Consider the following 25,774-nt stretch of genomic DNA (forward strand, 5'->3'; position numbering starts at 1 on the left):
GTATGATGACAAATCATTCAAGATGGATTGAATTAGGTATTTGCTGCTGACCAAAAGTACACAGGGAGTACTGCAGTGTTTTCCTTTGGATGCTTTCAAAATGAGTTATGACTACAAGTACTTTATTGCTGTCATGATTTCAGCTATGACACGGGGGCAGTGTAAGGTTCCACTGCGCAATCTGGAATGTCTATTGGCCACTGTAAACAGCAGAGCACATTATCATGTTTTTGTAAAAAAAACATTTCAGTGGAGCCCAGTATCTGTTACATCAATCTGTCCACTGTGGCAGTCACCTTAATTTATTTACTTAAATTTGTTTACTGAAGTAGATCAGACCCGACATAGGAATGTGCACTCAGCATTAAAATACTAACATCTGAAAGTTAAATAAGCTGGTTTAACATGCATAATACTGTTGACATGCTCTTGAAGTATAAAAGTGTTAATTAGATCTGAGATGTATGAAAAGGAGGAAGTTAGAGTTAGGGGGATAATGGAGGTTAAGGAGGGCTGTATGAATCATGAGCAGGTATAGGGGGCAGAAATATGTAGAGGGAAGTATCATTAAACAAGGTGTGAAAAGTGAAGTGTAATCCCAATGGTGAGGATGCAGGGAGTAGAGGTGGCGATGATGGATGAGTTTAAGTACTTGGGCTCAGCTGTTCAGAGTAATGGTGAGTGTGGAAGAGAGGTGAAGGAGAGAGTACAGGCAGGATGGAGTGGGTGGAGAAGAATGTCAGGAGTGATTTGTGACAGACGAGTACCAGTAAGAGTGAAAGGGAAGGTCTACAAGAGGGCAGTGAGACCAGCTATGCTATGTGGGCTGGGGACAGTGGCATTGACAAAAAGGCAGGAGTCAGAGCTGGACGTGGCAGAATTAAAGATGTTAAGATTTGCATTGGGTGTAACGGATGGACAGAATTAGGAATCAGTATATTAGAAGGTCAGCTCAGGTTGGACGGTTTGGAGAGAAAGCCAGAGAGGTGAGACAGAGTTGGTTTGGACATGTGCTGAGGAGGGTTGCTGGGTATATTGGGAAAAGGATGCTAAGGATGGAGCTGCCACGTAAGAGGAAAAGAGGAAGGCCTAAGATAAGGTTTATGGATGTGGTAAGAGAGGACATGCAGGTGGTTGGTGTGATGGAGCAAGATGCAGAGGACAGGAAGAAATGGAAACAGATGATCCGCTGTGGTGACCCCTAATGGGAACAGCTGAAAGAGAAGAAGAAGAATCTAAGGGGGTGCGCTTAAGGATTACAAAAGCTGTTGAGCTGAAAGTAAGTAGGTTTATGGTTATATCTGATGTATTAGAGATTTATTGATCTGGGTGGTTATAACGGATTTACATTTAGAAGTTCCTTTACAGTTCTGATTTCTTGATCATGCTGTTAAAATTCAAGAGTTTTTGGCTTAGAATAAGTATCTATAATTAGTTTTGATAAGCCTGCAGTGGGAGTACATAAGGAAGGAAGGAAGGAGTATTTTAAGTAGAGGACCTAAACTGGTGGTGGTTTTGTTAAATGTATAGGCAACTGCTTAATACTGGGGGTTCATAGGTTGGTACTAGGCTATCAGCCCTAGTGCCTATACAAGCCTAGCCATAACAATTCCCTGGCTATTTCTTCCCACACTATTTACTTCCTTGGACCCCTGTCTAGCAGGGCAACTGTCGTGATCCCCGGGGTGAATTTCCTTTCTCCCATCCAATCGTCAAGGTTCCTTCTAGATAGTTCTAGATAATTTCTAGTTTGAGTAATTTTAGAAATAAGCTTGGCAGTAGGTCACATTGCTTGTGTCATGGCAGGTATTTGGCTTTGGCTGAAACTAAACAATGTTTTTTTTGTTTAGCATAAGTGTGGAGAAATAGCAGAGACCATATAAGGTTCATTATAAAGGGGACATGGACTTTGTAGATGTGACAGCAAATAAGGGGAGACCATGTTCCAGCAGTGAGAGAAATATTTAACAATAGCAGTTCTTCCTTCTGGGGCAAGGAAATGGGTTATTTTTGTACCTTAGGAAAAAAAAGTTTTGTTAATATTTGTTTTGTGGTCTGGCCTTAGTGGAAGTGAAAATCACATTTTGGGTAAGACAGAGGGCAGAACCTTAGAAGTGCACTTTGTTTTGGGGTAAAAGCTGGAAAGTTAGGAATCATCTTTTAGTATGGAAGTACCTGTTTTGAGAGGTAATGTTTGAACAAGTATGAAGCTTTTGAGCTTAAGCCAGCAACTCCAAGGATATTGAGAAGAAAGGAGTGAATGGCTGTTTATTTAGTTGACATTTGTTGACCAGGATAGTCCGACTGAGCTGTTGCACTTTTTCAGTGGAGGCACAGGAAGAAAAACTCTACAATTATACATACAAAGATGATGATTATAGTAATAATAATAATTATAATAAAAGAATTATAATAAAAGCATTGGTTTGTATAGGGTGGATTTGAATGAGCAATTAATGCAGTTAGTCTCAGACATTTACAAGATAGTAACATTAATCACATCAGAAGTAGAGATTTGGAGAATTGGTATATGCAGGTAGTAAATAAAGAATACTAAGAGCATTTAGAAAGAAGGTATGATTTAACTGTGCTATATGCAGTAAAAGAAGTGTCAGAAGCTTTAGATTTAGTAGGCAGGAGTGATAAAGTAGGCATGAGGGCCATTTTACCAGGGAGGCTGTGGTCATTGAGTAAGGATAAGATCAGGGAGGGTGTTTACAGTGGCAAGTCCTAGTGCTACTTAAAAAGATTTTGAGAGCAATTTTGAATTGTTGAGGGTGGTTTATACTTCTAATATCCAGGGAAAGTTTGTTCCAAAAGAGGGAGGGGAAGTAACTGTACAGATTGTGTCCTATTGAAGTTTTTGGTTTGTAGATTTGTAATAGATTTTGATCAGAGCTTCTAAGGCCCCTAGTAGGGGGTGTAGAAGGAGACAAGTGAGGAGATAACAGGATAGAAGGAGATCTTATACAGAATGGAATGTATGATCTGAAGCTGGGAGAGTAGTAGTTGGTGGGGAAATTCTAACCAGTTTAATGTGTTGAAAGACACTTGTGAGATTTAAAAGTTTGGTTAGCTGCAAATCTGGCAGCTTTATTATAGGTGGCTTCTGGTTTTGTTAAGAGAGAGGACTGTAGGTAGGTAAGGATTTATGAAGCATAGAACAGGTAGACATGAGAAGGAGAGAGAGTTTAACCTCATTTCTTAAACATTTTTTTGTTTCTGTAGAGTAGTCCAAGTTTTTTATGTTTTTTCTTGATGCAGTTGAGAACATGAAGGTCAAATTTGAGCTGGTCATCTATTGTAACCCCCAGAAGCTTAGTATGTGATTCTACTGTGATCGGAGTTTTGTTAATGTATGATATAGAGAAAGAGGGTTTAAGGTAGTTGAGGCATTTAGGTAGAAAAAGCAAGAGTTTGGTCTTTTTAGGATTTAAGATTTGTTGGTTTTTGGATAGCCAGTTTTCAATCGCTTTGAAAGATATTTGAGTAAGTGTGTTCAGATCTGAGAGGTTAGGTTATCGGCTGTGGTGATGACTTTGGAGTCATCTGCATATTAAATGAGATATGATTGTGGACAGGAGTAATTAAAAAGCCTTTATCATATCTCTCAATATTTATGACTATGCCCCAAAATGGTGATTCCTCCTCTGGTGTTTGGTGAGGAGTTCATATTGCTGAATATATCTGAAATATTTTAAAAAGTTGAGTGAAAACTAGCTTTTCAGAAACTGAACTTGAATGGGAAGTATAGCAATTGCCATTTTCTAGTAATTGCTTTTTTGGCAGCCAACATAATTAGACTCAGCAAGGCTTTCTAGGTCTAGACAATTCTGATTCTGTAGCATAACTCAAAAAAATCATCTCCCCAGTCAGTCCAATCTGTTCACCCAGCATCTCAGACAGAGTGGTCCACAGAGAATCCCAAAAGTCTGCCAGCTCATCACACTTCTAAAAAATGTTTCCAGCCACCTCTTTCTTGCCTGTCACACCTACAACATTTGCTATCCACCTGAGGAAAATTTCTTTGGAGTCTACTGGGGGTATGCATATACCTGTGTAAGCACTTCCAAGCAAAGATCCTAAATCTTCTTGACTTTGTTGCATATTTGGGAAATACATATATCCCTCCATTGTCTCTTTGTAAATTGCTTATCCAGTTTCTCTTCCCAATCCTTTCTAAGCTCCTCTGATTGATTCTTATAATTATCATGTAGTATTTTAGTAAAAGACAAGTAGGTAGCAAACCTAGTAAGTATTCCAGAAATAACATAAACCAGGTGCTCCAAGGGACCAGAACTCGTCTTCACAAAGCGTTTATTGTCTTACAGCATTTAAAAACAAACTGCTGTTGTAAAAAACTGCTGTTGTAAAAAAATCGGACAGGTTACTTGTTTGATTTTTTACAAAAGCAGTTTGTTTTTAAACTTTTTTAAGCTGTAAGACAATAAATGCTTTATGGATACAAGTTCTGGTCCCTTAGAGCACCTGGTTTATTTTATTTATGTAGTATTTTATATGCTTTAATTATTCCTTTTTTAATGGCAGCTTTTGTTCTAGATTCTATTAAAAACTCTACCAGTGCTAGTCTTTCATTTAGGAGCCCCCTATTTATTTCTCTTTGCCTATATTCTGATATCAGTACTTGATAGGGAAGGCAAGCTCTAACCTGCAGTACAAATAAATTCTTGGCCTCTTCACATTCTATTACATTTCTGTTTCTCATTATTTGCTCCCAATACCTTGGTCCCTTTGCCAGTTTTCTCCAATAAATTCCAGCTCCCTCTTGCCTATTATCTGCATCCCTGACCACAGTCAACCCTATCAGCAAAATCTCTTTTTTCCATCCTCGTGCTGGTTTGGTTCTTAGAATACTCCCTGCTATTTTATGAATATAACTGGTTGTTCTCCTTAAGAGTTTGCATCCAAAATCCCAATCTCTCCTTATTTCTTGATCTTCCACCCTGTGTCAGCATCATTCCTTTCCACTTTGAATTATAGTTTTCTGCTTGTGCTATGTATAACTGTGTTGCTCTAAAATACCCTCTCAAATTAGGTAATCCTAGACCACCTTCTTTTACTGGAAGAATCAGCTTATCCCATTTGACCCTTGCTGCCTTCCTTTCCCAGATAAAATCCTTCAACTCTTTTTTTAATTGCTATCAACAACTTGTCCTCCAGTTGATAAAAGTATGATTGACCTGTGTATAAGAATAAAGGGACTAATAACATTTTAATGGCTTACATCTTAGTATCTATATCCATATAACAAAAGTTCCAGTTTCTCAATTTTTGTATTATCTTCTGTTTAGTCTGTTCCTACATATCCTTAGCTGCCACAACAGAGTAATTTCTAATCCATACTCCTAAATACTTCATTTTATCATGTCCCCATAAATATGGATATTGTTGGACCAATTGGTGTGTGGGTACATAGTTTACTGCTATTGCCTTTGTTTTAGCTTCATTCATTTTGAATTCCCAAGGAGATGTGAAACAGTTTTAAAATGTTCCACAACAATGTAATGTCCCTTTCTGGTTTTGTCATGTATAAAATTATATCATCTGCAAATAGAGCCAGCTTCTCCTGACTACCATATGAAATATTTCCGCAGATTTCTGAGTCCCTTAAAGTGGACAACCCTGCCTAGTTCTTCTACTCAAGGAGAAATTATCAGGGAGGACCTCATCCTCTTTAATTTGTGCCTCCGATCTCTCATATAGTCTTCTAATCAACCTTATAAATGTATCATGGAAATCAAATGCTTTCATTGTCCTGCTTATGAAGTCCCAGTCTACTCTGTCAAGTGCTTTCTATGCATAAAGACCTACCAATAAAAGTGGTACTTTCTTACATTCTGCTGCCCTCTGGATTATCAATGTTCTGTTAATATTGTCAAATGTTTGCCTCCCCTCCACAAAACTACACTGATCCATATCTATCAATTTTGGTATCACTTTTGCCATTCTTTTAGCCATGATTCTGAGATTTTGATCTGAATAAATTTTTCTTTGGAGAGCTTGAGCATGATACTGAACAGAGAAAAGGCCATGGGAGAGTGTACAGTGGATGCATAACCTCTGAGGTTTATGAGGCATGTCTGTAATAGTTACATTGAGGAGGGAGTTATTCGGCCTGTTAAGGTTGGATCTGGTTAGTTCTTGCAGTATTTGGACAATCCTAATGTTAAAATTGCTGAAGAAAAGGATATTTTTTGTTAGGTGAAGAAAGTTGTAAGAGTTGTAGGATAAGTGATGGGGATAGGTAGAGTAGGTCTGTGTGTGTGTGTGTGTGTGTGTGTGTGTGTGTGTGTGTGTGTGTGTGTGTGTGTGTGTGTGTGTGTGCGCGCGTGCATGTGCGCATGCAGATTTGTGTCTGCTCTCAGTAGGTATGTGTGTATATATGTGTGGTAGTGTCTGTATGTTCATGCAGAAGCTTGAGTGGTCTCAGGTTAATGTGTATCTGTATGGGCAGTCACAGTAGGGGGTAGTTGAGGATAGATTGAGTAGGTGTGTGTGTGTGTGTGTGTGTGTGTGTGTGTGTGTGTGTGTGTGTGTGTGTGTGTGTGTGTGTGTGTGTGTGTGTGTGTGTGTGTGTGTGTGTGCGTGTGTGTGTGTGTGTGTGTTATGGGGGGTGACTATCATACATCTAAATTCCCTTGGCCTTACAAACAGGGCCTGTAATGGGGTGGCACAAGACAATAGACAGTTTTTAAGTGTTACTCTAAGACATATAAAAAGTGAACATAACAACATTTTTGGTGGCACAAAGCATATTCTGAACTATAAGAAGTACAAAACTCTAATGTCCGGAATTATTGATGGTCTGTGAAATGGGTCAGGGCAATTATAAGAAGAAACATCATGAACATTCTGAAATTCAGGAGCAGTTGACAGGTAGCAGAATGTGTCTTTGTGTGTGTTTGAATGTGTGCTTGTGTGTGGGGTTGTGAATCAGGGATGCCAGTTGCAATGCAATGAATGATTCTCCATTGATGGTTACCACAGCAAAGTGCTTATTAGCATTTGCAGTAATCAGTGAGTGAAGATTAGCAGACTAGCTGATAATGAGGTCTTTATTCATTGCAGCTCATATCTCTCTGAATCATTGTTTTTTGTGATCAAGTTAAAGGGCCCATTTTGCCACACCACATAACTCTTGCAGCTGGGTTCTTTCTTAATACATCCTTATGCGATGATAACTACTATTATTTATAGAGGTTTAATATTTATTTATTTTTGGAACAGCCCTTTCTGGATGTGGCTTGAGCACCGGTATCTGTGGTGACAATGTCTTTGAGTAGTATTATATTTAATATTACGTCCATTTTGAAGACAAAATTTTGGGGTGGGGAGTTTGTGTGAGCTAAGATTTGTGATCTTAAATTGTTTTGGACCAAGGATGGAATTAATATAGTGTGCAAATAAAGACCAGAGTCAGACTAATGATGCATTTTTGTATTGTCTTTAACAGTTTGGATGTATTTTGTATAACATGGAGTGGTGGCAACAGACTGAAACTACTGCTTTAATAATAGAATTTGTGTAGGTAGAGTAATTGGACTTGAGGTAGGAGGATATGTTTGATTTTGGATGTAGGGAGTGAAGGAAGTAGTGTTGTGGAGTCTGACTGTAATTAGTCCAACACTTATTTATTTCTGTCTCGTTCAGACTCCTGGATTATAATCTGTGTCAAGCATTTGGAGCCATAAAAGATTCAGTCCTCCTTGACCTCCTATTCCTTCATAGAACAAATGGCTCCTCAAATGCCAGTCAAAGGAATGAAACCTTCATTAACACATTAATAAGATGATTCAGTGTGATAAGTTAATATCTCAATTTATCCCACTCCAATGGTACAAACCTCCGCTGTATGTCGAGCAGTGTGGAAACTTAGGTAATTGGACCAGCAGTTGCAAATTCTCCCCAGTGTATCTTATGTTGCCCTCCTTGAGGCTGGAAAGAACTTTTAAATATCGTTTATTGGAGAGGCTTGTAATGGTCTTCAGACTAATTGTCTAGTACTTACCTATGGACCTTTAGTACTAATTCAGGAGACGGTGATAGTATTAAAGTGGTAATCATAACAAGTATTAAAGTTCAAATCTCTTCAGTTTTTAGAAAGTTTTAGAAATAATGTGGAATTTCTAAAATACAGTTATAAATTAAATATGTAGACAGATATAGTGAGAAAGACTGAGAATGTTTAGGGAGGTAGTGGTGGTGCATATATATCATGGTAAAAGAACTAAGTCAAATTATGTTAACCAATGAGATATTCTGGAGCTGGAGGTGGTGAATCAAACCCAATAAAAGACCTGTGTGGGGGTGGTAGAGTGGAAGAGGCAATAGGGTAGGCCAATGAAGTAAAACAGAACTCAGATCTGGTTAGCAGATCAATCCAGCCATAGTCAACTTCCCCAAAAAATGTCATTGAGAGGAGAGCCTGACAAGTTCTTCTAATTCTGCAAATAGCCCAAGACAGTGACTACACATTCAAAGTTAGTTGCCAAAATGTTTTTGCAAATATTTGAACTAGTGTGTGGGCATGGACTGAGACAGTACACTAATTCAGCACTGTAGGATCACAGGGGAAATGAAAAAGAGAAGGAGAGACCTTTTTGAGCAGCTGCTATAGGCAAACAGTTGCTTTCTCAAGGTTTTCCACTCAGGAAACCCAGCTATTCATTCTAATAAACTGAGATCCATGCCAGTGTGTATTACCAGAGTGCTGTTTACAAGTACACCACACATATGGACATCATATGATCTGTCCAAAGACCCTTAAACTACAATGCAGTACTTGGTACATAGACAAGCTTTCTGTGTACCCTGCAACTTACAGCCATTCTGCACAATGAATAAGAAGATAGTCCAAGAAGAAAGCCATTTATGTTGTTATTTTTTTTATTGATCTGGGCTTGTCATATGTGTTTTATCAGTATAACTAATGGACATTCCAAGCCTGCTACATGCCAGGGTGAGAGGGTGTTTAAATGTAATCTGTCATCAACATATAACAGCATAATTACATATTCTTGCAGCTTCCCACATCCGTTCTGGGGGATACTTGCAATTCAAAACTATGACATAGATGGCTGGCACTACAGAGGTTCACTGTGTAATCTGTACACATGTAGTATCAAGCATAAAACTGGTGACAGCATCTGAATTTGTAAAGACTTTATGGATTACTATGGGATTATTTTCCATCAACAATCGGCGGGGGGTGTAGGCCAGATCCTGCATTTATAGGTTCACAGGTGTGTACTAGGCTAACTGCCCTGGAACCTAAAGCCTAGCACAAGAAGATTCCCTGGCATCATGCTGCCCAAAGTTACTTTCCAGTGCCCCTGTCAATCAAGACCACTGAAGTGATCCCCGGGGTGAACTTCCTATTTCCCACCCACTTGTCAAGATTTCTCTTAAAGAGGGCCAGTGAAGTGCTCTGAGAAAGCTCAGGAAGATGCTGAACTTGACACAAATAACACATGCCAGAATTGCATATTATTGTATTCCCGTTTAAGCTGGCTTCAAACTTCCTTGTACCTAATATCAGTTTTTAATTAATCGTTCATTAAACCATTCCACAAGTCGATGTCAGCTCATGCATAAAGTAGGGGTAATAGGTGTTAAGGAAATTTAAAAATATAATTAAATAAATAAACAGTCTTGATAAGAGTTTCAACATTTATTAGAAATCACATGTGTGGGAGACAAAACCAGAGTCAGTAATGTCTTCCTGAACAAACATATCCAGGTATTTTTATATTTATTTATTTTTATTTATTTATTTATTTATTTAAATTTGTTGACCAGGAGTGTCCGACTGGACGTAGGTCCATTTTCAGCGGAGGCCCGGGGAGAAAAGCTCCACAGTTAAAATAAACAGACAGTATATACATTGGATTACATAGTGAATAACAATTTACATAGCAATTACTTACAACATATTTACAGATGAAGAACATAGTACATCAGTAGACAACTAGAATCTTTATCTGTGAAGTGCATACCAGACATTAACAAATGTTACAAGAAGAAGAAGTTTGTACTGTATACTAAGTACTGGCTTATGAGCATCTGAGCTTGCTATAATCAAGGTAGTTAGTGGAGTGGAAAGAAAGGTAGTGGTTGGATGGGGTGGATGATATTAGAGTGGGAGTTGCAAGGGCATAGCCAGCACGTTTTTAGTTGCGCTTTTAGTAAAGTTTTGAAGTGGGTGCATGATGGTATGGAGGTAATTGTGGGTGGGAGTGAGTTCCATAATTTGGCTATGGTGCAAGAGAATAGTGCTTCACCAGCAGAGTTATTGGCTTTAATGATCGGCAAGTGATTTTTGCTGCTGGATCTTAGTGGTCTTGTGGTGCGATAGGGTTGGAGTAGATTCTGGAGGGATGGGACATTTAGTGGATGGTTTACTAGTTTGTGGGTGAGTGAGAGTTGATACCACCGAAGGAGGTGAGGGAGTTCAAGCCAGCCCAGTTCAGCAAGTGAGAGACAGTAGTGACTACGGTAGGATGCCCCTGTGGCGAACTTGGCGATTTTGTTGTAGCAGGTCTCTAGCTTGTTTAGATCACATTGCCTTAGGTTGGTATATATTGGAGAGGCATAAAGTAGGGTGGAGATAAGGTGGGAATTTGCCATTGAAATCTTTGCTGCTTTGGTGAGAAATTGCTTATTTCTGTATAACGCTCCTAGTTTTTTGTGGACTTTTTTTATAGTCATGGATATGTGAATGTCAAATTTTAGTTTATTGTCTATTTCCACTCCTAGCAATTTGGTGTGTTCAGTTGGGTATATAGTGGTGCTGTCTTTTGCTGTGATGTTAAAGTGAGAGTTGTTTTGAGTATATTTGTTGGGTTGGAAGATGAGTAGTTTAGTTTTGTTTGGGTTGAGTATTAATCGGGCATCGGATAACCATTTTTCAACAGAGGAAAAGGCTTCCTGTGTGACTTTTTGCAGTTTTGGTAGGGACTGGGCTGAGCAGATGATGGTCGAGTCATCTGCGTATTGTATGAGTGTGCCATGTTTGGTGGCAGAGTCTAGATTATTGGTGTAAACAGAGAAGAGTAGGGGTCCAAGGATGGATCCTTGGGGAACCCCTATGGCGACAGGTAGTTGGGGACATATGTAATTCTGCCATACAACGGACTGTTGGTGGTCAGACAGGTAACTCTGAAACCAGTTGGTGACCGATTGTGAGAAGGATAGGTTATTGAGGACAGAGATAAGTTGTTTGTGTGGGACCATGTCAAATGCTTTAGATAGGTCTAGGAAAGTAGCAGAGGAGAGATAGCCATTGTTTTTATGCTGAAGGATAGTGTTAGTAAAGGAGAGTAAGGCAGTGGTGGTGCTATGGTTTGGTCAGAAACCATGCTGAGTACTGGAAAGGAGGTTGTTAGTAAGGAGGTAGTCTGAGACCTGAGAGTGTATGCATCTCTCTAGTATTTTGGAGAGTGGAGAGAGAATAGCTATGGGGTGGTAATTGGTTAGTTCTGTGGAGGGTCCACCTTTGTGGAGGGGAATTATATGTGATACTTTCCACAGTGTGGGAACGTAACTTTCTGACAGAGATTGGTTAATCAAGATGGATACTGGGTAGGCCAGAGCATCAGCTGCGATTTGTAGGTATTCACTTGGGAGGCTGTCTGCTGCTAATTTGGTGGGTTTAAGTTTAGTTAAGAGTTTTTTATGTTGGAGGTAGTACAGGAGAAAAAGAGAAGGCAGTGGGAGATTACTAGTTGAAGGTGTGGGTTGGAGGGGAGGGGGGTTGTGTTGTTTAGCTAGTGATAGTATGGTTTGGGTGAAGTGTGTGTTGAATGAGGTAGCAATATTTTCTGAGGAGTGAGGGATGTTAGGAGGATGGGTACTGACTTTACCTGGGTGGAGGATGGAGTTTATGGAGGACCAGAATTGTTTGGGGCTGTGTTGTGAGGAGACTAGGGCAGACTGGTAGTATTGGGATTTGTCCTGTTTTATTAGCTTTTTGACTCTATTGCGTAGTTCTAGGAATTTCTGTCTAGCTGCGGGGGTTTTGGTTTTGTGCCAGTGCTCCCAGGCTTTATCCCTGTTTTTCATTTCTGACTTAGTGGTTTTCTGTAGCCATGGGGAGGGTTGTGCTTTGGTTCTGGAGAATCTTATGGGAGCATGGTAATTAAGTATGTTCAGGAAGGTAGTATTAAAAAAATCAACTGCATCATCTAGACTGAGGTACTTTAGAGGATGCCAGTTACATTCTTTGAGGGATGAGATGAATGTGAGTGGGTTAAGGTTTAGTTTTTTACGCATTTGATGGTAGATGACAGGTTTAGCTTGGTATGGGTATTTTTTGAGTAGGAATGCTGGGGAGTGATCACTGAGGCTATCTGATAAGCAGCCTGTTATATATGACTGGGGGCTCTTACTGACTAGTATCCAATCCAGGGTAGTGTGCTTGGTGGAGTTTTTATTTATCCTGGTTGGTGACTGGACTAGTTGAGTGAAGCCATGAAGGTGTACATGATGGGCTGGATTGTTGCCAGAACAGGATTGCCAGTCAATATTGAAATCACCTAAGATGATAGTTTCTTGGGGGAGATGGTGGGTAGACCAGCTGAGGAGGTTTTCCAGGGGGGGATGTTTTGGCCAGGTGGGAAGTAGCATCCAATTATGTTGATGGTTTTGTTTTGGTTAATTTTGAGGTTGGTATATATTATTTCTTCATTGCCTATTTGTGGAGCTGATGATTTTAAGATCTGGATGTTTAGATGCTGTTTAAATATTATAGCTACACCACCTCCTTTTGTTTAGCCGGTCTACTCTTAGTATGCCGTAACCTGTAGGGAGTATTTGCTCACTGGTAATGTGAGGTTTTAGCCAGGTTTCTGTCAGGATTACTATATCTGGGGAGTACAAGTCTATGGTGGCATGGAGTTCATGGACTTTGTTGGATATACTTCTAATATTTAGGCATAGTAGAAGGAAGTCACTTGGCTTTCTATTGGCTGTAATATGGGAGAAGTTGTGGTTTCTAGTCTGATTATGAAGATTGGGGTTGGAGATGGTAGGGCCAGGTTTGGGGTGGATGTCTCCACTTAGGGCTAGTTTTGATAAGCATGAGATTATTAGTTTTCTCAGTTTTTGAATGTGTTTGTTTATAAGGGAAACTTTATGATTATGCTCTGTGGGTAATAGGTATGGTGGGAGGGTTACTATGTTAAGTTGTAGGGATGCTTCATGTTTCAGTAATATAGTTGGTAGAATATGTGGGGGGGTGCAAAGGGATGGTTCTTGAGCTGGTGGGAGGGGAGCTGAGTGTGGGTGAGACATGAGTGGTGGTGTGAGTAGTAGTACAGTGGTAGTGGTTGAGTGGGGGAATGATGGAGCTTTGGGAGGATGTAAGATATGCAAGGAGAGTGCATGCAGTGAGCATAGGAAAGGTATGCTTGTATATGGTATAAGAAAATACACGTGAAAATAACAATTGTTATCTATCATACCACTGCCAGTATATAATAAAAAGCTGTTTATTACCAATGGGGGAAGGGATGTGAAAATAACAAGTGTTATCTATCAGACCACTGCCAGTATATAATAAAAAGCTGTTTATTACCATTGGGATAAAGGATGTGAAATTAACAAGTGTTATCTATCAGACCACTGCCAGTATATAATAAAAAGCTGTTTATTACCAATGGGGGAAGGGATGTGAAAATAACAAGTGTTATCTATCAGACCACTGCCAGTATATAATAAAAAGCTGTTTATTACCAATGGGGGAAGGGATGTGAAAATAACAAGTGTTATCTATCAGACCACTGCCAGTATATAATAAAAAGCTGTTTATTACCAATGGGGGAAGGGATCTGAAAATAACAAGTGTTATCTATCAGATCACTGCCAGTATATAATAAAAAGCTGTTTATTACCAATGGGGGAAGGGATGTGAAAATAACAAGTGTTATCTATCAGACCACTGCCAGTGTATAATAAAAAGCTGTTTATTACCAATGGGGGAAGGGATGTGAAAATAACAAGTGTTATCTATCAGACCACTGCCAGTATATAATAAAAAGCTGTTTATTACCAAGATCTGTAAATGTAGTTATTCATTACAACAGTACTAAATATCTAAAATGAAATATGTCAATGTCCTAAAAATAGGTTAATTAAAACATTCTTTTCCCAGTTCAGCATTAGTAATGTTGCAGCAAAGTTTCCTATGAGAAACTAAAAGGAATGCAGTCTTAAGCAGCCTAGCTGATACATTTCAATCCATTCACACATTCCAGTTATCTAGCAGTTTCAGCAAAATACATAAACATGCGCAGACCATAATACGTATTTTTACTGTTTAAAAGAATCTGCTGACATGGTTAAAAGTTACTGACCACCTACTCTTTCTTCTGAAATGCTCAGTTCATTCTACACTGTTTCAACTTGCTTATTAATTATTTATTTTTCCACACAGGATTTAAATGCAGAGAAAGGATTAGACTAAGTAATGGACCTTTGTCTAACTCACTACTTAAATTATTATAGTTAAAGAATTATAAACAAAACGTCACAGGAGAGTGTGGAAGTAAGGCATGGTTTTCTACATCTGGGCATCACTTCTAAATATACTTGACTGGTATTCTCAGCCCCCATCCTCAGTTTGCTTTTTTTTTTTTCACAGATGCAAGGCATGATTGTAGTAAAAAATACATAAATCACATGAAGGGGGTAAACATTATTTACATCTGCAGACCAGATTTGGTTTCTGCCATGTAGACTGAATGCAGGCTATAACATTGTCTCCTTGTGCGTGTCTGTAGCCTTTATTACAGGCATAGTACACTTTTACTAATTCCGGAAATTCTCTCATGTTTGAATACAGCTGTAGTAGATGAGCATTTGGTATTTTTGGCGGGTATGGACAGGTTTCTAAAATAAAGGATAAAAATGCCAGGTTATGTTAAAACTACAGTCACAAAATCATCTTAAAGCTTCATTTGCTGAAACATGTAAAAATTAAACAATATTCCTTGAAGTCCTTGACCTTAGTGTGACTATTTCTGATCAAATATCAAGACACAGACAACAAAAATGTATCTGAATACTTAGAATTGTTAGAATATCAGTGTGATTATAACACATTATATAATGTTAGAATTTTATGAATTTATAAAAAAACAATTTTTAGAATTGCATCCGATGAATAAATAAAGCATAATGTATTTTTTTCTCTTGTCTTCTTGACAAAGGTTGTGTATGCCTTGCATTAAGTGTAACAAAGCTGGAATTCTTCTCTTCCACAAAGGTGTGATAGAAACCTCTCCTCACCCTAGATCTCAAGTACATTTTACATCGTATGTGGGTTTCAAGTTGGAAAATAAATCGTAACCGAGGTTCATCTTTTCCAACTCCTTATTACATTGAGTACTATTTCTTCAAACTTCTGCCTATTTAAAATTTCTTTGAAAATTTCCATTTTCTAAAGTTTAAGCTTCAAACCATAAACCTAGAAGAATAGTTCTGTGATCTTATGTCTGAACTCTTGAAGGCTAAACATTTATTTACATTTTGTACAATAAATGAATAGGTAATTAATGGGAAACATGAGAAAAAGAACTGTGAACCGTAAAGAACATATAATCATAGCTGAAACAGTGGCGATCACTTTTTGGGGAGGTGGGGTTGAGGCTGTATTGTGTATCTACTTTCACATTTATGCCACTCCATAGGGATGGCTGCCCACCTCTAGCCAATAAACTTGAAGGTAAAACATTCTGCTTCCCTCTAAAATCTCAGACTTAGGTATCACAACACTAAAGAGACCCCGTTTCAGTTTAGGTGATAGGGTCATATACACTAATTTTAGTCAGAGCTTTCAGTTTTTGCTGAATGGGAAGTAATATGACTACTGTCTTACTGGTATTAATTGCAAGCTTGTTTCTGCAGAATCAGTCCCAGAATATGCTAACTTCATCCTGGAGTTGCATTTGTATATTTCACTGAAAGATGCTGGCCTTGGTAACTCCCAGGCAATCTGTACATAACACAACCTGTAGATAACAAGTCTAGAGGGAGGTCACTGATGAGTAGGTTATTCCCTGAACTGTATTGGTAAGTTTTATTAAATGCCAAATAGATTCTGGGAATTAATGATAACTTGTCCAGAAACAGTATTATACACACACACGCACACACACACACACACACACACACACACACACACACACACACACACACACACACACACACACACACACACACACACACACATTTTAACATAATCACAGATTAATATGTTTATTCCATAAACAAAATTCATTGTTTTACAATTTTAGAAAGTTTTTTACAATATTTGTTTCAGTGGTAAATTGGGCTGGTGTTAGTTATTTAGGAAAAGAAATTATGTGAAATAATATTCTGATGAAGTTCTGGTTGAGTGAGAGAAGAAAAGTGCTTAATGATTTATCAGGAATAAAGTAGAGCGTACACAGAAACATGTTTGCTTTTGTTTTATGGTTTTGAATTGCACACTCAAGAGGATTTTTTTGTTTGTTTGTTTGTCTTTTGACACCCCTGCTTTAAAAAAAATACCAGTATCTAAAGACACCAATGCATACTTTAGCACAAAAGGTCCTCACTGAGAAGTAATTCTGGAACCAGTCAATACTTGAAGATTAAAAATCTGGTAGTGGTTACTATAAATCAACCAATGTAACTACCTTTTTAGTCTTATTAAGCAAATTAAATTAGTCCTATTATACATATACAAAATGCACTGACCCTTCCGACATTGCCAACAACTTGGCTGACAGGTTCAGTGCAAATCCCCCCCCCCCCCTCACCACCTACAGGGCCTATTACCATTCCAGGGGATTGTGTAAGTCCAATTATACCATGACCCCCCCCCCATTAATATTCCAAAACGTGCACACTGATTGGCCAGTGTGCACGTTGTAAATCGACTTATACTAATGGAAAAAGGACCGGTCGCCCGGACTTTTTCCATTAGTATAAGTCTTTTTTAAAACACTTTCTCGCTATGTTAAAGGAGTTTAACATAGCGACACAGGTTTAAAAAAAGCAACGGAGATCTCAGTTGCTTTTTTTAAAGCTGTCTCGCTATGTTAAAATCCTTTAATATAGAGACACAGTGTGTAAAAAGCAACGGAGATCTTGCTTTCTCCGTTGCTTTTTTTTTTTAAACCTGTCTCGCTATGTTAAATGTGTTTAACATAGCAAGACAGCTTTAAAATAAGCAACGGAGATGTCTGTTGCTTATTTTAAAGCTGTTTCGCTATGTTAAACCCATTTAACATAGCGAAACAGTTTGTAAAAAGCAACGGAGATCTTGCTTTCTCCGTTACTTTTTTCAAAATTGTCTCGTTATGTTAAATGGGTTTAACATAGCGAGACAGCTTTAAAATAAGCAACGGAGATTCTCTGTTGCTTTTTTTAAAGCTGTCTCGCTATGTTAAACCCATTTAACTTAGCAAAACAGTAAAAAGCAACAGAGATCTTGCTTTCTCCATTGCTTTTGCCAACAGCTCTAATATACTGTGTAGGCATGCGCAGTACATCAGAACTTCCGCAGAATACCAGACAGCTGTGGAAGGGCAGCAAGGAGGCATTATACAATGCCATTATTTAAGAAAAGTAATTATTTTTTTTCTTAAATAATGTCATTGTATAATAGCAATAACCCACTTCTGGGTGTGGGTAATGCTGGATTTACCCACGGTTGGCTTTGTTTGGTCCCTCGGGCTTCGCCCTCGGGACCAAACCACGCCAACCGTGGGTAAATCCAGCATTACCCACACCCAGGTGTGGGTTATTGCTATATTATTACTGATACATTGGTTAACAAGGCTCTATCTAAAGCTAAAAACACTGCCTCCATTTGACCAGATGGTGTCCCAGGCTGTGTCATACGAGAGCTCCAAAAGGAATTAACCCTGCATCTTAATACCCTGTTCAGTCTCAGCCTCTCCACAGGATATGTGCCCATAGAATGGCGCACGGCAACGGTGGTCCCACTACACAAGGGTGGGGCCACAACTGACCCTGGGAACTACTGACCAATAAGCCTGACCAGTCTGATCTGTAAGGCTATGGATCGAATCATTATGGAACTCATAAATGGAGAGATTGTGAACCTCCAGTCACTGGACCCCACACAGTTCGGCTTCGTCAAGGGCAGATCATGCCTCCTGAACCTGGTGGATTTCTTTGAGACAGTTACTCAGGCTATATATACCTTGACTTTGCTAAAGCATTTGACACCATTCCCCATTCAGGTATTATTGATAAGCTCACCAGCCTGGGCATAAACCCTTACGTCACAAGATGGATCGCAAACTGGCTCTCAGACAGATCTCATAAAGTAAGAGTAGCGGGATCTATGTCTGACCAGTAATGAGTGGTGTGCCTCAGGGCTCTGTCCTGGGGCCCCTCCTGTTTGGGATATACTTTTCAGAAGTACAGGCAAGCACAGAAGGGCTGTGGCTGACTAAGTTTGCGGACGACTGCAAACTGGGTGCTATAATAGAGTCTCCGGCCGACATGGAGATCCTCCAGAAGGGCCTAAATGAGACTGATGCATGGTGTCAAAGCCATGGTCTCAAGCTAAATGCAAAAAAATGCGTAGTAATCCCCTTTGGAAAAAACAGAGTACCCGCAAACTACAACACAGGAGGTAATCTCCTGAAATCTGAAGAAGAAATAAGGGATTTAGGGACCCAAGTCAGCTTTCCTTTGATAACCATGTTGCCAAAGTGGTTAGAAAATCCTTCTATGTGACCCATCTGATCACAAAAGGGTTTGCATCAAGATCTAAGGATGTAATGGTGCCCCTCTACTCTTCCCTCATCAGACCCATTATTGAGTACAATGCACCCATTGGAATGTACCTGGCTAGACATCTCCAGCAGCTGGAGAGACCACAGAGGTACCTAACCAAGAGGATTACTGGCCTCAAACAGTTGCCCTATGCAGCACAATTGAAAAAGCTAAGACTGTTCTCTGTTGCATACCGCTTTCTCAGAGGCGATCTCTGTCTAACGTACAGAGCCATGTCCAACCCAGAATTGTTGAACATGCTCCATCTTAGCAAAACCAAATCTACTTGAGCTACATGCTCTAGGGATATAAACCTCAACACAACAATGAATAGAACATGCTGGAGGGATAGATTCCCTTCACAGAGACTTCCCTTACTATGGAACAGGGTCCCGATCTGCATAAGACAGAGCCCCTCACTATCACTCTTCAAGAGGAACCTTGATGAGTGGATGGGTAACAGAAAGTTCACACCAGGGATCACACCAACAGCACTACTAGATAGGGGTCAAGGGTACTAGTTGCTAGTACGAGGGTCTAGGGAACTACTAAAGGGGTGGTGAATACCGCACAACGTGGCTGGGCTAATATATGCCTTCGGGCAGATAGCCCAGTACCAACCTATGAACACATGAACGTATATGGAACTTACAGTTTCAACGTTGTAATAATTCTATGAGTAACTCTTCAGCAAAAATGTAGCCCAGGGCAGCTTTTAGATATAGGGGTAAAACAGAACACCCATTGAAAAGAAATGAATGCTCAGAGTTAACGTGCAGACTCTGCACAGAAAGCACCTGAGCAAAGAACCAAACTAGAGAACCAAGTGCTGTGTGATGATGGTGCTAACCACAGCACTCCTGTGTTACTCTGTTCTAGCTATATTATGGAGTAAAAAAAGAAGCATTTCTGTAGTAAAAAGTCATTCATTACACTTGTAGACAGATAACATGCAACCATTGTTGCTTACAGTAACCTAAGATACACAGAACATTCTCTACGGATTTACTGTTGATACTGCCCAAAGGAGTAGTAATTACAGGACTGTTGTCATGGTCGTATGACTTTTGCTGAGATTCTTCAACATCTTGTCTTGGACATTGTGCGGCTCCCTTATATGGTCTGCAAATGCTGTTATCTGTTGAATGTAGCTGATCCCTGCCAGTGTGTACATAAATAGCATATCCCCTATGGGCATGCCATGTATATGAGAAACATGGGTAACAATTTGAAATGTTGGTTTCTGCATGAGCGATTCCTGAAATAAAGAGACTGAATGGTCAAAAAAATGCACCTGCATATACTAAGTCCAAGATTCACTTTTTCGCCAAGGTATGTTGATTTTGTAGTTGGTGTGTGTGTGTGTGTGTGTCTGTGTGTGTGTATATATATATATATATATATATATATATATATATATATATATATATATATATATATATATGGGTCTAGGACTATTCACTGAAAGCACATTTCAATAAAACACTTTTGACTGTGCACAATTCACTGAAAGCTCAATTCACTGAAAAGCAATTTCACTGATAGTTATATACGGCCTTTTCCCCACTGTTGTGCAACCCTCGAGTTAGTATATATAGTAGGGGGGGCATAGCCCCCCACCTATTTTAAATATTTTGAACTATATACATGGATGCTTGCAATTCCAATAAATTACTCTTTTTCTGAACTTAATATATATCCAAAATATCAGTGAATAGTCCTAGACCCATATATATAAATATATACAAATAAAAATAAATAAATAAATTATACATATATATATATATATATATATATATATATATATATATATATATATATATATATATATATATATTACACATCTCTGTTAAAATGCCAGGTTTTTGTGATATAACAAATGAGACTACAATAAATAATTTCAAAGCTTTTCCCACCTTTAATGTGGCCTATAACCTGTGTAATTCAATTGAAAAACAAGCAAATCTGTTAGGGGAAAAATATAAAAAATAAAAAATGTACAATAAGCCGGTTGCATAAGTGTGCACACCCTTAAACTAATGCTTTGTTGAAGCACCTTTTGATTTAATTACTGCATTCAGTCTTCTTGGGTACATACCTGCCATCAATTAAAGAGACTCTGATTAACCACAAATAAAGTTCAGCTGTCCTAGTAGGATTTTCCTGACATTTACTCAGTTGCCTGCTACAGCAAAAGCCATGGTTCACAGAGAGCTTACAAAGCATCAAAGGGATCTCATTGTTGAAAGGTATCAGGAGAAGGGTAAAAAACATTTTCACAGCATTGGATATACTATGGAACACAGTGAAGACAGTCATCAAAAAGTGGAGAAAATATGGGGCAACAATGATGTTGCAAAGAACTGGACGTCCCTCCAAAATTGATGAAAAGACAAGACTAAAACTGGTCAGGGAGGCTGCAAAGAGACCTACAGCAACATTGAAGGAGATGCAGGAATTTCTGGCAAGTACTGGTTGTGTACTATATGTGATAACATTCTCCCATATTCTCCATATGTGTGGGCTATGGGGTAGGGTTGCAAAACGGAAGCCTTTTCATGCACAGAAAAACATCCAGGCCTGGCTTAAATTTGCAAAACAATACATCAAGTATCCCAAAACTATGTGGGAAAATGTGTTATGGTCTGATGAGAACAAGGTTGAACTTTCTGGCCACAATTCCTAAAGGTATGTTGGGCACAAAAACAACACTTCGCATCACAAAAAGAACACCATTCCCACAGTGAAGCATGGTGGTGGCAGTATCATGCTTTGGGGTTGCTTTTCTTCATCTGGAACTGGGGCTTTAGTCAAGGTGGCGGGGATTATCAACAGTTCCAAATACCAGTCACTTTTGGCCCAAAACCTTCAGGCATCTACTAGAAAGATGAAGACGAAGAGGAATGTCACCTTTCAACATGACAATGACCCCAAGCATACATCCAAATCAACAAACAAATGTCTTTACCAGAAGAAAAGTAAAGTTTTGGAATGGCCCACCCAGAGCCCAGACCTAAATCCAATAGAAAATCTGTGGGGTGACCTAAAGAGGGCTGTGCACAAGAGATGCCCTCACAATCTGACAGATTTGGAATGCTTTTGCAAGGAAGAGTGAGCAAATATTGCCAAGTCAAGATGTGCCATGCTGATAGACTCCTACCCAAGAAGACTTAATGCTGTAATTAAATCAAAAGGTGCTTCAACAAAGTATTAGCTTAAGGGTGTGCACAACTATGCAACCAGCTTATTGTACGTTTTTTTATTTTTTATATTTTTCCCCTAACAGATTTGTTTTTTTTAATATATATATATATATATATATATATATATATATATATATATATATATATATATATATATATCAGAGAGTGTGCTTGCCCTCCCCATTGGAGCCCCCTGCAAAAAAAGCTTAAATGTTTAAGATTAGCTCTTTTCCTGCAGTTTGTCTTTTTTTCAGTCAGTCAGAACTCTGGCTTACAAGTGTTGACATTTTGATAGGGAGCTGAATCATGTGGCCTGTCCATGGATTTGCATGTAATTCTTAATGCACCAGATGGACTGCCAACATCAGTCAATAGCATACTACATCTCTGCACAATGTGCAACAGAGTCACTGTACAAGGAAGCTGTTTTTGCAGTGGACTTGTATGGCCCCTGGGTTGTAGTCTGTGTGTGTGTGTGTGTGTGTGTGTGTGTGTGTGTGTGTGTGTGTGTGTGTGTGTGTGTGTGTGTGTGTGTGTGTGTGTGTGTGTTTTGTATCTGTGCCTTCCCGTCGTGTAACTGCGGCATAAGCATAATTGGCAGTGGTTCATTAAACTAATAAGGAAAAAAAGTGAGTGCTTACAGCCTCCTCAGTAATGCAACATCCTTTATCATTTCTGAGGGACAACCACATGGCTAGACTGTGACCACACATGGGTAGCCCTACAGGAGCCAAAAGCAAAGTCTGCATAGCCAAAATACCATTCATGTTGCCAGCTGTATTTGGTTTGATGACTTTTGACAATCCTCTCACACCATTTTGCATTAGCATTGGAAGTATGCAAATATTCCCTAGCTTTGTAAATCTTGGAACTGTAGAGGTTGGTGGAGGTTTAGGGTATTTCTGTAAATCAAACTGCATATCTCAGCGTTACATTTTGTCCTAATGCCAGGCTGTTATCCCTTCCACCTTGTGCACTATTTTGAATGTCCCCCGTATTAATTCCTTAGCCCACTGGCCACTGCAGAAAACAACAGAAATAATATACTTTACATAAGCAAACAAGCCTGAAATAGTGGCTAGGGTGTTACTCTTTAATTGTAGTCTACAAATAATATTTGTTAGGGATGGATTGCTCAATGGATTGAATGGCTGAATTATGTTTACATCTTGTTAACTGGGTTATGTTTACTGGGGAGATCAAATTTTCCAGAAGAGATCGAAGGAGAAAAGTTTACAAAAATGCAATTATTCAAGAAACACTGCTTGGTTCATTGTAAAATAATGACTCAAAGTATAATTTTTATTTTCTCAGTTTTTTTTTTTTTTTTTTTTTTGTTAACTAATGTAGAACAACTTATCCAAATGAACCATTTTAGGATCTTCCCAGAACTGCAACCAAACATAACTGTGAAAACCCTAGAAAATGAACTCTTAAGAGCAGTTTGCAACAAATAACAAGTACAGTAACAGTAATTTATTTTTATTTATTTAATATTAATTTTACCAGGATAAGTCCAACTGGACATCATGTGTCCTTTTTCAGTGGAGTCCTGGGGAGAAAAGCTCCAAAGAAATAACAGTGTACATACATGCTTTAGATAACAATAAAACTGGCATACAAGATAAGAGAAACAATGAAGTACAAAAACAATTATGTAGAACAATAAGATACTCAGGAGTAGTACCATTATTTACAATATATACAAAAAGTACATTTCAGGTGAGAGTATAGTGTATGCATTAAAGGCTTCAATGGGTCACATACATATGGAAAAGTGGGTCTTCAAGGGGGGTCTTTGCAGTTGCAGAGAGGGTTAGTATTGAGGTGTAAATTAAGAAGGCCTTTGAAGGTGCCTGTGTGACTTTGTAGCCTGAGTTCAGGTGGGAGGGTGTTCCTTGCTTTGGCAACATCATGGAAGAATAAGGCCTTCCCAGAGCTGTTCTTGCATGGATTAACTTCAATCGGGTTTTTGATACATGAACGTAGCTCCCTTTTAGGGTTGTGAAAGTTTAGCATGTCAGCAAGGGCAGGGCACTTCTCTGGATGGAAGAGAATTTGATGGGCTTTGATCAGTTGGTGGTAGCACATGAGGTTTGGAAATTCTAACCAGTGCAGTTTAGTTAGGGATAGGCAATGGCAGGAATGTGATCTATTATTGGCAGCGAACCTAGCTATTTTATTGTAGCATGTAGAGAGTTTGTTCAGGTTGGTTTTGTTAATATTGGTGAGAACTGGAGAGGTGTAAAGTAGTTTTGATAAGAGATGAGTTCTGGCTATTGTTGTTCTAGTCTCAGGGATTAGGAATAGTTTGCAATGATATAGGCAACCTAGTTTTTTATGGACTTTAGAGATAGTTTGGGATATGTGCTTGTTGTATTTAAGTTGATTATCAATAGTGATGCCTAAGAGATTAGCCTCAGTTACTGGAGTGATGAGGGTGCCATTGGTAGACATGATGGTAAAGGTAGCATTGCAGTGTTTGGTTGTGTGGAATAGTATTAGCTGTGTTTTTTTGGGGTTTAGTATTAGTTGGTAGTCGTTTAGCCAGCTCTCTACCTCAGTGAAGGATTCTTGGGCTTTACTTTGAAGTAACTGGATGTTTGTTGCTGAGCAGATAAGGGTAGTGTCATCCGCATACTGGACAATGTTGGCTTTAGTGGTAGCTAGGTTGAGATTATTTGTAACTATGTTGAAGAGAAGGGGACCAAGGATTGAACCTTGTGGGACACCACATGTGACAGGGAGTGGGGGGGGGGTAGGGAGTTTCCCCATTTGACAGATTGTGACCGGTTGTTTCGGTAACTGTTAAACCATTGTAGTGTGGGGTCATCAAGGTTGAGTTCTGCTAGACAGGTGAGTTTGTTATGGGAAACTGTATCAAATGCCTTGGATAGGTCTAAGAAGGTGGCAGAGACCAGCTTTCCTTGGTTCCTGTATGGGTTTATGGTATTGGAAAAGTTAATTAGGGCAGTGTTGGTGCTATGGGAAGGTCTGAGTCCATGTTGGGCTTTAGTTAGAAGGTTGTTGGTTAGCGAGTGGGTAAGGAGTTGGTGGTGGATACATTTTTCTAGAATTTTTGAGAGAGGTGATAGGATTGTAATGGGACAGTAGTTGGAGAGGTCAGTAGATGGACCTTCCTTGTGGAGGGGGGTGATATATGAGGTTTTCCATAACGAAGGAAAAGTATGCAGGGAGATAGATCTGTTAATAAGTAGGGAGACAGGGTAGGTGATGGCCTTGGATGCAATTTGTAGATATTTATCTGGAAGACTGTCAGCAGCTAGGGTGGTAGGTTTGAGTTTAGCTAAGATATTTTGAGTGGTAGATGTTGGTACTGGGGTGAGTGTGAAGTGGGTGGAGTTAATCTGGTAGTTTAAGGGTTGAAATTGGGTTGTGGGTGATATTGCACTTACCAGATTCAGGTATTGTAGAGGTAAATTAGTTATTGAAACTAGAGGCTATATGGGAATCAATACTTTTGATATCTGGGAGTGTTATGGTGACTTTTCCAGGCTGGAGGATGTTGTTCACTGCAGCCCAGAATTTCTGTGGGTTGTTATGTTTCCTTTGTAGGGAAATATAGTGGTTTATCTTGTCCAACATAACCTGTTTTTTTGCTTTATTTCCGAGCTCAGCAAAGCTTTGTCTAGTTTCAGGAGTTTTGTATTTTTGCCAAGTTAACCAAGCTTTGTCTCCAGTCTTGAGTAAGATTTTTGTGGCTTTATTTAACCAGGGAGCAGGGTTACTTCACAATC

General features: G+C 39.1%; 1 protein-coding gene across 4 annotated transcripts in view; it reads right to left on the bottom strand.

Annotated features, from left to right (window-relative positions):
- LOC122806592 (basement membrane-specific heparan sulfate proteoglycan core protein-like) overlaps positions 1-25,774 on the bottom strand; it is a 1,657,353-nt gene that overhangs the window by 809,827 nt on the left and 821,752 nt on the right. For 3 of the 4 annotated variants that reach the window (XM_044077142.1, XM_044077143.1, XM_044077141.1), the window contains exon 4: positions 14,722-14,907. The exons of the other annotated variant lie outside the window; for it this stretch is intronic. In XM_044077142.1, coding sequence (XP_043933077.1) covers positions 14,722-14,907 — 186 coding nt within the window. The remainder of the gene's footprint in view (positions 1-14,721; positions 14,908-25,774) is intronic. 4 annotated transcript variants of the gene reach the window in all.

The sequence above is a fragment of the Protopterus annectens genome, chromosome 7.part0 (genome assembly GCF_019279795.1).
Source record: "Protopterus annectens isolate FY-2018-M chromosome 7.part0, PAN1.0, whole genome shotgun sequence".
Classification (NCBI taxonomy): domain Eukaryota; kingdom Metazoa; phylum Chordata; order Ceratodontiformes; family Protopteridae; genus Protopterus; species Protopterus annectens.